General features: G+C 37.3%; 1 protein-coding gene across 6 annotated transcripts in view; it reads right to left on the bottom strand.

The window, feature by feature from the left end:
• Crppa (CDP-L-ribitol pyrophosphorylase A) overlaps nt 1-16,988 on the bottom strand; it is a 310,932-nt gene that overhangs the window by 204,256 nt on the left and 89,688 nt on the right. For 5 of the 6 annotated variants that reach the window (XM_060367222.1, XM_060367216.1, XM_060367208.1 and 2 more), the window contains exon 6: nt 3,727-3,821. The exons of the other annotated variant lie outside the window; for it this stretch is intronic. In XM_060367222.1, the coding sequence (XP_060223205.1) occupies nt 3,727-3,821 (95 nt within the window). The remainder of the gene's footprint in view (nt 1-3,726; nt 3,822-16,988) is intronic. 6 annotated transcript variants of the gene reach the window in all.

Raw genomic sequence — 16,988 nt, 5'->3', positions numbered from 1 at the left:
TAAGGGGAACAGGGGCTGTTTCTGACCTGAAATCAATTGATGGCTCCTTGATCACCTTCCCCTGAGGAAGGGGGCAGTCTTACCAGGCCACAGAGGAAGACAATGCAGCTAGTCCTGATGAGACCTGATAGGCTGGGTCAGATAGAAGGGGAGGAGGACCTCCCCTTTCAGTGGACTTGGGGAGGGTCATGGGAAGAAAAGAGAGAGGGGGGGCAGGATTGAGAGGGGACAAGAGAGTGGGCTACACAGCTGGGATACAAAGTGAATAAATTGTAATAACTTAAAAAATAAAAAAATTAAAAACACATGGTATATACTCACTTATATAGGCCTATAAGATATGATAAACATAAGGAAATCTATACACCTAAAGAAGCTAAACAAGAAAGATGACCCAGGGTAAGATCATCAATCCTCACTTAGAAAGACAAATAGGATGTGCATTGGATGTAGGAGAAAACAAGTAACAGGATAGGAGCCTACCACAGAGGGCCTCTGAAAGACTCTACCTAGTATATCAAAGCAGATACTAAGACTCATAACCAAACCTTCAGCAGAGTGCAGGGAATCATATGAAAGAAGGGAGAGTTAGTATGATGTGGAAAGGATAGGAGCTCCACAAGGACCAAATATATCTGAGCACAGGAGTCTTTTCTGAGACTGATACTCCACCAGGGACCATGTATGGATACAACCTATAACCTCTGTTTGGATGTGGCCCGCGGTAGCTCAGTAACCAAATGGTTTCCTATAGTAAGAGGAACAGGGATTATTTCTGATGGGAATTCAATGGCAGGCTCTTCCACCTCTCCACCCCTCAAGGGAGGAGCAGTCCTGCTAGGCCACAGAGGAGGACTTTGCAGCCAGTCCTGAAGATACCTGATAAAACAGGGTCAGATGAAAGGGAAGGAGGGCCTCCCCTATTAGTGGACTTGGAAAGGGGCAGAGAGGATATGAGGGAGGTAGGGTAGGATTGGGAGAGAATGAGGGAGTGGGATACAGCTGGGATACGGAGTTAATAAAATGTACCTAATAATAAAAATTAAAAATAAAATTTTTTTAAATAAAATAAATTACAATAGAACTATACCACCTATTATAACCACTAGGATCACTTTGTTATGCATTCTTTAAGATATTGTTCTTCTCCAACTTATATTTCATGAACATGTTATAATATTCAAACAAGTCCAGATATTCCACCAAAAAAAATGTTGGTATGCTATAAATACTCTTTTCATACTTATTTTCCCCTAACGTATCACTTTATACATGCATTTTCCCACCCTAGCTAATTTTAATTAACTCCTTTATCAGTTGTTCATTATGCCATATTTGAACAATTTTAGTGATATTCATATAGTTTGTATTTTACCTTTATTTAAAGTAATTACTTAATTGTTCAACAGAAATTCAGATCCATACCACTTTGATCAATATACAAAGTACTATTTCATTGTTTACTTATAAATTAGATACATATATAAGCACATACATTAGACCAACAAGAAAAGTCTTCCCATACCAAGTAAAATATACTACTTCAGCTATGTGATCTTTGTGAAATTAAAAAATAAAAGAATTCTTAAGAAAAAAAAGAATAAAAAAATTAAAAATACCAAAAAATACCAGTGGGACCTCATAGAACTCTATAAAATGAAGGAATAAACAGCAAAATAGTGTTCCCATAGATAGAAATGCACACTGGGCAGACATATCTACAAAACAGATTCCAACTAGCCTAGCACTGAAGACACTAAAAGAAATTGTAAACAATCAGCCTTGGAAGACTTAGAAATGACAGGAAAAACAACCCACTCGTTGCATAAATGAAGAGTAAAGTAGTACATTAACAGGTCTTCTCATGCTTGAAAAGAAATACAAACTAAAAAGTAAGAAGAATCTAAACAAATAAAAACTATGAGAAATTAATAGTTAATCATGTACACCCACTTAAAAGGAATAATCTGAAAAGAGGAAAATTAATGTAACAACATACTAAAATTATGGGTAACACAAAATTATTAAATGAAAAAATTAAAATTATGAAATAAAACAAAACTATATGTACCACAGAATACCCACCAAAAGTGGCTTCTGAGGACTAATCTTTAATTAATCAACTGGACTACTTGCTCTTAAACTTTCACTACCACCCTCTCTGGGGCCTCATATCAGACATCCCGCATTTCAGATATTTACATTATGATCCATAACAGTAGTAAAATTGCAGTAATGAAGTATCAACAAATTTAATGGTTTGGAGTGTCACCGCAACATGAAGAAATGTAGTTAAAGGTAACAGCAATAGGAATGTTGAGAATGACTGAATTAGGTTGAAAAGAAAAATTCTTTGGGCGTCCAGGTAAAGATACCAACTTACTTATAAGATAAATCAGATTCTGTCACACGTTATCAAAATACTTTATAAACAAAAAGTGATGAGATGATATGCTTAAAATAGTCAAAGAAATTGTTGAGTGGGTGATTTATTTTTAATTTACTCTGAAGATTTTGAGACATAAAGCAATGTTACCCACATGGAAGAACTTGGGAAGTCTATTGGTGGCTACTTCCTGGATGTAATACTAGAGATTGGCTCTGCAGATTCAAAAGGATTCACTCGTAGGCTATCAACAAAGATTAGAGCAGCCAGTGAACATGTACTAATGTCTCCAACAAAGAAAACACACTTTCAATATATTCTTTTGCACCCTCTCAACTTTGTAACATAGATGTTCTTGATAGAGTTCGGAAACTGATTAACTTAGGCATCAAGGTTGAGCTTGAGAGACAGACTGTCAGATGTCAGGGCTGCTCTGTGCCATCCAAATTCCAAACCTAACTGCAATGAACTTTCAGGATCATACAATATATGTTAAAAATTCGTTATGTGATAGTTATAAATTCTTCTTAGAATTAAATTATCTCAATAAAAATACAAAATGAAATAAACTGTAATAAAAATCAATTGGACAAACAAAAACATTTCAAAACACAAAGTTATTGTTAAAATCGTTGCAGTGGTGAAAGATATAAACAGTTCCTATATCCATCACACTGCTTGTTCTATTTTCCCAGAAGGAAACTGATCAGTTCATTATTGAAAGGTGTACATACATTTTCTCAGCATCATGATTATCACATTTCTGGTCACAATTATGACTCTTTTTCCTCCTCTGTCATTATCTCTAATACTTATAGGCAACATAATTTAATAGCCTCCAGTACATGCTGGACATTGGGTCTCCTTATCTATCTCAGCCTTACTTAGCACATGGCAACAAGTAGGGCTTTTAGAACAAGCCACATATGAAGACGAGAACCATGAGAAACAACCAAGAGCAGTGTTTCTCAATCTATGGGTCATGAACCCCAGAGGGGTCACAAATCAGACATCCTGCATATCAGATATTTACATTACAACTCAAAACAGTAGGAAAATTACAGGTATGAAGTAACAACAAAAGAATTTGAAGGTTGGGGTCACCACATCCTAAGGAACTGCATTAAAGGGTCACAGCATTAGGAAGATTGAGAACCACTTCCACGAGGAATAGAAGGGCATGGAGTATGCTGCAGTTACAGTATTAAGGGAACAAGAGGTGTTAAGGGAAGAGGAAATAGCAACATTTGGCTTGAATGATTTGTGTGTTTTTCAAGGAAGACACCTTCATACCACAAAAATTTATGATTCCTAATCCAACTCAGTCTTTGTATGCTTACATTTAATTCATTTCTTAGCACTTCCTCAAGAAGACGTCCTATAGATTCTTCCTCTTTTGTGTTCATGACCACACAAATCTCTTGTGAAATTTTTTCTGAAATCAAAAATAGAAAAGTTCATAAATTTTATCGTTCAAAGAAAGCATTCAATAAAAAGCCCTATTATCCTGAAACTTGTACTTGCTTGACTTTCATCCGCTTTGAGTAAAATGAGGAGATTCTAGCTCCAGGCCAGGTAAAGTGACCTGAGCTACATGATAATACACTTATTAATGCTTAATACGAAACAGGCCAATGCGTCCATACACTAAACACTGTGTAATCACCACCATTAAGGCCATAGAAGAGAAGTGAGAGATCTTGGCTTATAGTCTAAAAGGAATAACTAGACGAGACAATCATTTCTATGACAACTGCCATCCTTTGCTCATGAGGCAGATTCTCATAGATGGCCACTTATAGGTAAATATCTCCTTCTGGTCATGTCCAGATTTTCCCTGATATGCACCTAGATTATCAATTCCATACAGCTCAGTTCCTGTTTGTATTCTTACTATAGCAAATAAAAATGGCTGAATTTTCCTCAAACTCTGAAGGCTTATTTGAGACATCTTAAATATTAAAATATAAACACAGTAACATTCACCCGTAAACTTTCTGTGTGTTCTCCCAAGATCTGAAGTCCCCCTCTAAAGCAATTTGAGGTACTATGGAGCATCACTGCAGCTATCAAGCTCCAAGTCTTGAATTAAGACAACAAAACCTACTTTGAAATAGGATTTCCCAATAAAATTAAAAAAAAAAAAAAAAAAAAAAAACTGGCTGAATTCCCTGTCAGCAGAGGTGATGGGGAAGTCCCAGCCAGTGCCACTGAAGGCCAACATGGGTCAACATGTCTCGGTCAACATGGCCCAGAGGCAGCCATGAAGCAGCAGGTGTCGGTGTTGACGTCCATGGCTCCTATTACCACTACAGACCATGAGGATGTCCCTGGTCTGGGCAGCCACCTAGGAAAACATAGATATCCAAGAGCTGTGCCAAGCTGGCCCCTTCCCTGCTGTGGCTATGAGGCTCTGGAGAGCTTGCCCTACCTCTCAGCAGCAGCAGCACTTGAGGCCCTGCACCTAGCCTGTGCAGCACAGTGGAGCCGGCCCTGGTGGCTGGGATGCCTTGGGGCTGGCTGGGTTATGGAACACCACGGAGTTAAGAAACATGGACTGCTGACAGAATTAGATCATTTTTTTACAATTAAGCAAAATTAGAATTTACTCTAGAGAGGTAAGTAAGTTTTGCTTAGGAGTGGAAGCAAGGAATTTGAAATAAATTCAGGGATCACAGTGCAAATAATATAGGCTGAGGTGAGGAAAGGACCATAAACATAGTGTGATGAGCAGACAGCAAAATCACTTGGAGGCAACAGAACAGTTTAGCTGGAAATGCTAAGGAGGCTACATTAAGCTAACAAGGTCACAGAAGTCTCTCAAAAAAGACTCCGGTTACATGGTAACTATTCTCCAACCATATTCTTTGGAGAAGAAGTCAACGTGATCAATATACCATAAATTTAAATACTTAAATGCCTGGAAACATTTCTAAGTGTTTCTAATGCACAAAAAAAGTTGAGTGTATGACTACAAAGCTATCTGCCAACTCAACAATCAATGTGTCAGTGCCGCAATAATTTTTGAAAAATTGATAAACTACAAATAAGTAGAAAATTTTCAAGCAAAAACATAACATATAGATTGTTCCTTCCTTGCTTTAGCATATATTCCTTATGCAGGAATAGCCTTTCTGTTTGATGTGAATTAACAGTAACAAAACTAAAGCTAGAGAACTTCAATCACCCTAAGAAAGAATACTAAAAAATATATTTCAACTATATTTTTCATTATCTTGGACTGTATTTAAGCTATTCTCAATATAAAATTTTACTTAAGAATCTTTCATTGCCAAGTGAATTTTCCAATCAATTTCTGAGTTTTCAAAGAAATAACAACCTTAAAATACCAAATCTTTCAATGATCATTCATTCTCTAGTTTCTTGATATCCTGCTTGGGTAATCCCACTCACCATGCTATGGTACCCAGTGCAAGGTCATTGTACAGCTTGTTTTCAATTGGCAATCGTAATATTGCTAATTAACACTCTAATTTCATATTTTATTTCAATGCAAAATTATTTTATATAGATCTTACAGTAATTTTGCTGCTTATTTATAAGCTGTAGTCTGTGTAGTATACATATATACATATATATGTATATATATATATATATATACATGCACACACATACACACACATAAATATAGGATGATTAACATCCTTTTTCCTTTCCAAATTATAATTACATCTGATAATTTTTAAATAAAATTTTAAATTCTCAAGTTCTGTCACATTTATAATAAACAGCTAACAGATTTGAAAATGAGAAATACTTTTTGTTTACTCTAGAAAATAGCATAAAACTAATGTCATTCTGAAATATTTTCAGTTCATGAGTAGAGTTACTGTTTTAAATTATAAGTATTCATAAGCTCTATTCTGTATCACTTTAATGCACTGTATTTGTTTTAAAATGTGTTATATAAATTTTTATGAGTGTCAGCAAAGAGTGTCCATAATGACTTCAATGTCCACAGGAACTGTTCTGTTCTCATTTGGTGATAATTACTTAAACCCTTAGTATTTGTCCAGATTACCCTTGCCAATGTACTAGCCATTCATTGTATTATCATTTTCCCAGAAAAGTATTTGTTTTAGAGTGCTATGTTGCAATATAAATGCATAGGCCTAATCCATCACACACTTAGCACATAGTTACGGGGAGAGAAGAGCTCATAGGGAAATACTAAAGTAGATGAAGCCAAAAAGTATCATGTCATGGATTTGTGAAACCAGGAGAAAGCATGGAATTTATCTAGGAAGTTCTTATTCCCTTTAGGACTGAAAACATTTTATAATAAAAAGTATACTTACTTTATCAAACAAATAAGATACAAGGAAAAATTAATAGTAAAAGATTAATAAATTAATAGTAAAAGAAATCAAAATTCCCACCACGCATTATGAGAGCAAAACCTAAGAGTGAGGATGATAATAATGATCATGGTGCCACTTTATGTGTGGTCAGCTCAGGCAATAAAATCTCCCACCATTTCTCTATCACACAGTGGTCTGAGACAGACCAGCTGTGTCCTCGTGTTCTCTATGGACCATGTGTTACAGCCTCGACTAACAATGGCAATTTCTCAATCTCTTTCTACTCCAAGAACAGACTGTCCAAAATCTCCAGACAGCTTTTCTAACTCAATGCCTCTGTCTGCCTGGAGGTTAGAAGTCGCTTTGAGCAACTTTCTGCCTTCATACTTCAAATGCACAGATTTGCAACTATTCAACAAGTTTCTAGCCTTTTGTGATGTTCCAAGTGTGATCTGATGCTCGACCAGATTGGACTCTCTGGTTAGCTGACACTGACTGTATATAACTGGGGGATTAAGAAGCTTTCCCTTCTTAATAATTTATGTAAATTGCCTACCATAGCTGATTAGCTCCCCTTAAGCAGTGTAACTTTTGAGGTAATATTTCATTTCTTTAATCTACTTTCATAGTGTGGTAATTGGAGGATTGCGTTTAGAAATACATGGTAAGCCACCCATGCACTGAGTCTTTCTACTTCTGATGTGAAACTCTTTTAAAAAACTAACCCCAACCAACCAATAGTTTTATCTGCACATATTGCCAAGGTTTATAGCTTACTGATACTCTAAATAATCTTCCAATACTCTAAAAATGAGGTATGAAAATAAGCACAAGTTTAACTATTTTAAATATCAGGAACTTGAAAAGCATCCAATAACAAAGTTTTATACAAATACAATTCAATATCTGAGATGCTTCTGAAAGTCGCTATGTCATACCCAGATAGTCTTGCAAGCATGAACTGAACGAAGAGCTAAAGATCAATTATTTAGAAAAATCAAAGAAATATTCTAGAGCTACATCACCAACCCCATTTTATAGTGTCTATATAAATAGTCTGAAAGAAAATTATGATTACAAATGGGAGTAGATATTTTTAAAAGTTCTTTATCTCATTACTGAAATGTTGACATTTTAGCATTTACTTCCTGAGATAATAAATTAGGTATCACAGAAGAAGACCAGTGAATAATTGTAGGCCATTCTAGCTTTATTACTTCTATATCTCAGAACCAGGGATCCCAATGAGAAACGGAGATGGCTCAGTGAGTGAGACCATACACTGTAAAAGCATGAGGACTTGAGTGTGAATTCCCAGCATCGACAAAATTTTTCAGGCAAGCATGGAGTGGTAGAAATGGAAGAATCACTGAGGCTTGCCTGACTCCAGGTTTAATGACAGACCCTATATTAAAGCAATAAAGCAAAGCACCATAAAGCAGGACACTGTTGGACTTCTTCTAGCCTGTGTGCATGCATGGGCACAGCCACACACACACATGAGAGACAGAGAGAGAGACAGAGAGACAGAGAGACAGAGAGAGAAAGATTTTAATTCTCTATGACTGTCTCTAATATATGAAAACTAATTAATACAATTAAAATGTCATGATTCACATCCTTTCTAGAACAAGTACAAAGGCAGTCATTAAATGTCAGAGACTGTGATTATGAAATACCTCTAACTACTTTTGCCTTCTCTAGTCTTAGGGAAACTACAAATCTAAATCTGATCAGGTTCCAGGATCCAATTGTAAAAATCATCGAAGACAAAGAAGTACACAGACCTGAAACCATGCAGAACTAAACAGGCATCAACATTCAGATCACCTGGAGGCCGAAACAAAACAAAAATCCTTTTTTAAAACAGCTTATAAGGATACATTAAATAAATTTAAAATATATCTTGTTTTAAAACAACCACTCTGGAAAGCTATCTGGCGCTTTCTAAGACAATTAGGAATAGTGCTTCCTCAAGACCCAGCTATACCACTGCTAGGTATATATCCAAAGTTCGTTCAAGTACACAAAAGGGATACTTGCTCAACCATGTTTATAGCAGCTTTATTTGTAATAGCCAGAACCTGGAAACAACCCAGATGTCCATCAACGGAGGAATGGGTACAGAAATTGTGGTATTTCTACACAATGGAATACTACTCAGCAATCAAAAAGGAGGAAATCATGAAATTTGCAGGCAAATGGTGGGATCTAGAAAAGATCATTCTGAGTGAAATATCCCAGAAGGAGAAAGACAAACATGGGATATACTCACTTATATAGACCTATAAGATACAATAAACATAATGAAATCTATACACCTAAAAAAGATAATCAATTGAGCAGACATGGGGTAAGATGATCAATCCTCGTTTAGAAAGACAGATGGGATGTGCATTGAACGTATGACAGGAGTCTACTGAGCCCATCTGAAACACTCTAACTAGCAGTGTTTTCAAAGCAAAGACTCATGACCAAACCTTTGGCAGAGTACAGGGAATCATAAGAAAGAAGGGGAGTTAGTCTGATGGGGGAAGGATAGGAGCTCCACAAGGACCAAATATATCTGGGCACAGGGTCTTTTCTGAGACTGACATTCAACCAAGGACCATGTATGGATATAACCTAGAACCTCCACTCAGATGTAGCCTGTGGTAGCTCAGTAAGCAATTGGTTTCCCAAAGTGAGGGGAATAGGGACTGTTTCTAACAGGAACTCAATGACTGGCTCTTTGGTCTCCCCACCCCCGAAGGGAGGAGCAGTCCTGTTAGGCCACAGAGGAGGGCTTTGCAGCCAGTCCTGAAGATACCTGATAAAACAGGATCAGATGAATGGGGAGGAGGTCCCTCCTATCAGTGGACTTGGAAAGGGGCACGGTGGAGATGAGGGAGGGAGGAAGGGACTGGGAGGGAATGAGGGATAGGGACACGGCTGGGATACAGAGTTAATAAAATGTAACTGATAAAAAAAATAATAATAAAATAAAAAAATTCAATTACCATAAAAAAAACACTAAATGTGATAAGAAAACTGCACATGCTAGCACCTGATTATAATTCCAGATCTTGGAAAGCTGAGGTAAAAAGATTGCCATGAATTCATAATGCCTGGCATACATATATAGTATCAGATGAGACAAGGCTTTGTGGCAAAAATTCATCTCAAATTAAAAATAAATACATAAATAAATAAATAAATAAATAAATAAATAAATAAATAATTTTTAAAAATGCTATAAAAAGAGCCAGAAACAGTGTCCTCAGCCTGTATTGTCAGTACATGGGAGTCTGAGACAAGGTTTTCAAATTCAAGGTTACAATATACAGGTAAAGAAAAGGGGGTAGTGAAGGAATTATTATAAATTTGAACGATGTCTACTTTTCAGTTAGACATGGGTCTGGAATGTGTAAAGATTCTAGAAAAACAGTGACCTGAAGATGTTTGGACCTTTCACCTGCTCTACTTCCAGTCATTTAGAAAATACCCTGAGCTAGGAGGCAGCTTCATCAGCAAAGCGTTTATCACACGAGCATCCAGATCTCTACAACCCACCAAAACACTCCTGGTAAAGGTGCAAAGGTGGAGAGACAGATATAGGTGGATCCCTGGACCTTGCTGGTCAGCCAGTCTGGTCAGTTAGTGAGCTGCAGAGTCAGTGAGAGACCCTGCCTAAAAGAATATATATAGTGAAGAACAATTGAGGAACACTAAATGTTTCACTTCTGAACTACACAACAAGCTACTTTTCAATGTGGATGTCTCTTTTCAGTTCTTTAATTACTTGACACCTTATATTTCTGCTGTCTTTATTTCAAGAGGATAGATTACTGTAGTACTTCCTTAATTGGTACTTTAAAATATTTGTCAAGTAGCTAAGGGAAAGAAGAAGTTCCACCTGTCTTTTTCTTTGCTTACACTTGAACACATTTTTTTCTTTTTTAATTTATCTTTTTATTTATTACAATTTATTCATTTTGTATCCCAGCTGTAATCCCCTCTTCATACTCTCCCAATCCTTCCCTCCCTCTTCCTTCTCTTTCCATCCTCCTCCCCCCGTCCACTGATGGCGGGGGGGGGGGGGGGGTCCTCCTCTCCTTTCATCTGACCCTAGCTTATCAGGTTTCATCAGGACTGGCTGCATTGTCTTACTCTGTGGCCTGGTAAAGCTGCCACCCCCACATGGGGAGGTGATCAAAGAGCCAGCCACTGAGTTCAGGTCAGAGACAGCCCCTTTTCCCCTTACTAGGGCACCCACTTGGAGACTGAGCTGCCATGGGCTACATCGGTCCAGGAGTTCTAGCTTATCTCCATGCATGGTCCTTGGTTGGAATATCAGTCTCAGAAAAAGACCTCTGGGCCCAGATTTTTGGTTCTGTTGCTCTCCTTGTGGAGCTCCTGTCCCCTCCAGGTCTTTCTATCTCCCACTTCTTTCATAAGGTTCCCTGCACTCTGCCCAAAGTTTGGCAATGAGTCTCAACATCTGCTTCCTTACCCTGATGGGTAGTCTTTCAGAGGCCCTCTGTGGTAGGCTCCTGTCCTGTTTCCTGTTTTCTCCCTCTTCCAATGTCCATCCCATTTGCCTTTCTGAATGAGGATTGAGCATCTTACTCAGGCCCCTCCTTCTTGATTAGATTCTCTTTTTTCTCTAACCAACCATGTGTCAGTGGTAGCCATGACAACAGCAGCCAATGGGGGAAATTGAAGGCCCCGACTACTCTTTGAAGGGAACATTTCCCATTGAGCAGGGGTTGCAGTGGCTTTGAAATGGGGGTGAGTGCTGCTACAGTTCCTTCTCTGTCTCCTGTTGCCAAATCTGGCCATAAGCTGAGTCCCTGGAAATGTGATGAAGTGTGGCAAGCTCTCATTTTCTTCCAGAAACAAGTTGAAAAGGGAGAAGGGATGGAAGGGATATGGTGGTACAGACTATTCACAAACTCATTTCCCATGTGTACCCTTGAGCTGTACACATATTGATTTGATTGAAAATATCACGCTGTGGGTTCTTAGAGTGGATATAAGTGATAAACAGGACCCTTGACCAGCCACTGAGCAACATCACAAGACATTGATCCAAACAAAACCACAGAAGCTTTAAGAAACAACACAAGAGGGTTCAAACTGGGGCCACTAGTAACAATGTCGACATAATACTGAAACACTAATAATTTAAACAGGACCCAGAGTTTTACAGCAGACTATAACAGAATAGTATCTCATATTGAGAATATCCATACAAACAAGGTTGCTTGGTATCAGAGAACTGGAAAAATCTGAACTCCATCAGAAAAGACAGTCAGTATAGATAACTTTAAGAAGGTTTAACTCAGGTGCTATTCTAACAAACATCTTTCATGGGCAAAAGAAGGTATAACACTAGGTGTGAATTTTTAGGAAGGACCAAAATTTAATTTGCAGTACTCATGTTAGTTTTCTTCAGAAAAATAAAGTGAAACATTAGCAACACTCAGTTCCACAAGCAAGAGAGTCCAGGGCTACACATCTACTCTTGTCTATGACACTTCAAGTTTGCTCCACCAAGCTTTCATCTGTTACCCTCTTTCTTACTTCATGCTTCAGAGCTCACTGTGACCTTTGACATTTTGAAAAGGACAGATTTTCTTGCCTGTACTTGAATTGACATTTCACTGATGACAAATTAAGAAAATTATAAGATTAAACAAAGCAAGCAAATGCTACTTTCTCTAATCTTGACCCAAATATTTAGCTTTCTAATTTATATCTTTCTTAACAATAAAATGTCTAGAAAACAAAGCTCCTTTTAAATTATGTTATGGCCTTCCTATTCTTATTAATGAAAAGCTTGACGCAAATGTTCTTGACGCAAATGTTCTCACATATTCACACAAGATACCATCACAGCACTGTTTTCAAGAGTAAAGAACAAAAACTATTATGTACAAAGAAGTCTTGGCATTAATGGAGGAAATGTGGAAAATTAAGTATCAGTCAAAAGCCAGAAACATCAAAAAGCAAGGTTTCCAAGTAAATCTTAGCTGTCACTTTTCTTTGTCCCAAAAAACATGGTTAATATAAATGGCGCCATCACCAAGAGTTTAACAAGAAAACCATGACAAGGACATACCACAGATGGACAGTGGTCCTGTTGCACTCGATAAAAACCTGGCTTCCCCTTGCTCATCTTTTCAACTTCATTCAAAAGTTTCAAAGAATATTGCACTTAAAAGTCACAATGCTCAGTAAATGTTAAAGGATGCTTACAAAATTAAACCATTCTGTTTCCATGTGCGTAAGTCACCAAAGCTAACATAGTAAGTTCTGTTTCCACAATGCTATACCAACTTTGTTCATATGTAATTTATCTTATTCCTTCCAGTGTGAGCCTGTTTAAAAGCATTTCCACATCCTTTCATGCACGTGCACAAAGGAAGTCAAACACTTTCCTATCAGCAGAGTTTTTAAATAACATGAGGAAGAAACAAGTATAAGGACCCAGATGTAGTCTCCTTAGGGTTGTGAAAGAAATGCACCTGTGCACTGATGGTTAAATGGAAGGTGGAGACTATATTTTCCAAATAAAGTATACAGTTATTAGCCAGTAAGAGAAGTTGAATTTCAGACAAATCAACTGCCTTTTAAGAAAAACAAAAATAAAGCAATACACAATGACTGGGAAAAAGACATGGACCTTTATATGAATTAATATTAAGTGATTCTAACTAAAAGCAGTTAAAATTATTTTCAATTTAACTCTCTTTTCATTTATATATAGAGCATCAAATGAAAAAGGCACCATGAGCCATTTTTTATAGCATAAGTCTTCTCAATTTTATACAATTATAACCAGGAAAGAATAAAATGAATTTTTATAACACTGTTTAGTCACAAAACTGAATGTATTACAAGATTTGCTGAAGGGCAATATTGAAAAAATAAATACGTTCTTTTAATGAAGAAATTCCATAGGGGCTCTCTTCTCAGAAAACTTTTAGAATATTGACCTCTTTGCCAAGATATGGTCAGCATATTAAATTAAGTGTGGTTTGAGACTGTTTGTATGGCTTGTGTACATCTAGATAAAGTATGCTAGCGCTGGCGTCTGTTACCACTTTAACATCGTTGGGGTTTGTTTGAACATGCAGAGCAGGCTTGGGTGGGCTTGGCCAGTTCGGGGAAGGGGTGGGAAATACAGTACTTCTTTGTTCAGTGATGTTTACAAACGTATCAGTCAACCCAGGGTTTTGTTGTACTAATTAATCACACGACTTTGAAAAGATTGTTTTCATTTTCATTCAGAATAAAAGCTGGAAAGAGTTAAACATTAAATAACATGAGCCAAATTTAACACGCTACCTTAAGAAAAAGAAATGCCGGGGTTGCATTGTTTTCTGTAAGCATAACAGTAATTTGTGATTCAATGCATCTTAGCACAGTCTCTACAAAGACAGCCATGAGGACGCCACTCTCCACACACCTCTCCTACTAACCATGGCACACTGCATGGAGGAGCACATGCAGGCAATGATGCTAAGTTAAATCAAGTTAAAATTTAGCAGAAGAGAAAAATTAGATTGGAAACTTTATTTCTTCTTGGAGATCTGAGTCATGTGCTTGCTTGAAATTAAAGACCTAAGTCAAATATTAATGAAATGAGAGTTTGTTTTCCTAGCAATGAAGGATGTTAACTTGAAAATTAAGATGGGCCAAATATTTTATTGATATAGCCAAATCCATTATTCCAGTAAGTAATAAATTTGCCAGTACAAAATCCTCTTGCATCTGACATAAGTTTTTTTTTAATTTATCCTAGCAAAGTTTTATAGAGTGAAAAATGCTAAGTAAACAAGGAAATAGTCACATCAAAGCACATGCTGCCCATCAATGATTAGTATTCAAGTGAAAAAGAGCTGAAATATACCAAATTACAGAATACTCAGCAGATATACCACAGCATGGAAAAAAAAGTACAAGTTCTACTCTAAAGTAGACAGGTGCTGCTTTCCAAGAAGAGATTTATAAAAATAAAAATTAAAAAGCCTAAACATCATAGAACTAACAACTTTTTTATTTATTTTTTTTTTCTCAATGCAGTTTATTCAGGAACCTTGAACAATCTTCTGACCCTGGGGAAAGCCAGCCCACAACTTAAATAGCCTCTGGGTAGCCAACCCAGGCGTGCCTCGTGGGCAATGCAGATAAGTCCACATACATGGAAGCAAGCCAGATCCTCAGCCTTAGCCAAATATGGAGTTGTTTGTGACAGAGAGCACTCACCATCGGGAAGGTGGAAGGCAGAAACCAGCTCCATCTTTAAGGCACAGCGTTACGCAGCTCTCTACAGTTCCCCCTTTTTGTTTTAGACGCATCAGGCAAGAGTAGAGGTCTGATCTCTGATATTAGAAATAAATTGGGACTTTGTACCGATGTTCATTTAGGTGTCATCCACCCAAAGAGCATCAGACCCGTCCGATACCTTTTTCTCAGAGGCGGTTTCTAGACATGTCCATTGACAGAATAAAAATAAAAACAATGTAGAACTAATAACTTTTAAATTATTATTCCTCCATTGTTTTTATTTTTATTCTGTCAAAAGACATGTCTAGAAACTTATCATTTAGTTATCATCCATTTTTCTTAACATATGTGATGCTTGTAGCAGCAGGTACTTTCTAGAAAAAATACTAGGAGATAATTCTTTATTCTCCAGAAGGTCAGCTAACTGCACCGTCCTGACCCAAAGGCATGAAGGCTGGACAGGCTGAATGTAAAAACTACCAGGGTGCCCACTGAGACAGTTTTTGGATCCAAGACTGTTACCACTCTAGTTGGCAAGTGAACCTGGGAAAATGGAGCCTAAAAATGAGTCAGACTAAAGTCTCGTACAATAGTCATTTTATTCAAACAATTTCTATTCTAGGGCCACTCTAAGGGTTTAGCAAGGTCATGTGTGCAAAGTTCATTTGAGCTCAAGTTGTATACAGTCACAAGGGCAAGGTCACATGAGCTTCTACTGTATACAGTCATGAGGACAACTCATGCTTACAAACATAAAGGGTGAGATGATGGTGATCTAAACTAAACCTGCACCTATTATTACACCTGAGAGAAGCACAAAAGCACATCCCCAGAACAACCCATGTTTTAGAAGAACTGTGGTTATAAGACCTGTCTTATTTACTTGGAGTTTTCTCACAAGCTCAGAATTCCCCTCACACAGATTCATTCATGGGCCATGTTCTGACACAAGAACACTTATATGAGAGGCCCGGCATGAGTGCTCTGTGCTCCACACAACAGAGTTCCACATTACAGCAGTATTCTAATGACATGGGAACAGATGGACAGACACATAGACTGAATCCAGATATACATTTTTTTTAAAACAGAAAGGCAGTAAGGTGGGAGGGGAAAGCCATATATTCCTAAACTTTAAATCTTTAAGGAAAGAAAATGCCTGTATCTGTTACTACAAAATTGTTAAACCCAAAGCAACAACATCAGACATGAAGAAAGCAATACAGAAGATAGTCCTTCCATGTTTATTGAACCCTGACCTGAAATAGGCTCAACACATGCTGACTTTGTGAGCAGCACTGAAATCACTAAGTTCTTAAAATAAGAATATGTATTTTGATCTATAATTCGGTGAGTGACAAATGAGCAATGAACTTAAACCAGCTAGAAACTTTATGGTATTTATCACATTGAACATAAACACTTAGGTATCGTGAGTGTCATTTTGTGTTGACTGAAATTCCACTGCTGATGTAACATAATAAATTATGTGTGTTCAGGTACCCTGGACACAGAGTAGATGATGCTTTTCTGAGAAGACATGAGTTATTAAATGAAAATCTCAGTTCCAAGAACAGGATACCTCCCATGACTTACTAATCTGGAAATCACAACACTACTTACACCATGGATTCCTGTGAGATAAAGAGCTATAGACAACATGCTCCGAACAATGCTCAACAAAGAGCTAGAGCCACATGCATGCTGGGAATTAGTGCTCAAAAGTATATTGTAAAGCCAGCCTGTGATCCCATCTCCTCAAGAAGCAGGAAGGAAGACCACAAGCTAAAGGACAGTCTTGGCAACTTAGAGAGATCCAAAGACAGAATAAAAAGTAAAAAGAGGGCTAGAAACGTTAAGTCAGCGGTAGACCACTTGGCCTGCATGTTCAAGGTCATGGTTGCTTGGATGCAATCCCAAGTACAAAATAAATTAAAATGAACAGACCACAAAATGACTTTGACCATTTATTAAAAATCATCATTAATTTCATGCAACAGATTGAC

The sequence above is a fragment of the Meriones unguiculatus genome, chromosome 1 (genome assembly GCF_030254825.1).
Source record: "Meriones unguiculatus strain TT.TT164.6M chromosome 1, Bangor_MerUng_6.1, whole genome shotgun sequence".
Classification (NCBI taxonomy): domain Eukaryota; kingdom Metazoa; phylum Chordata; class Mammalia; order Rodentia; family Muridae; genus Meriones; species Meriones unguiculatus.
This window is presented reverse-complemented; position numbering and strand designations above follow the sequence as displayed.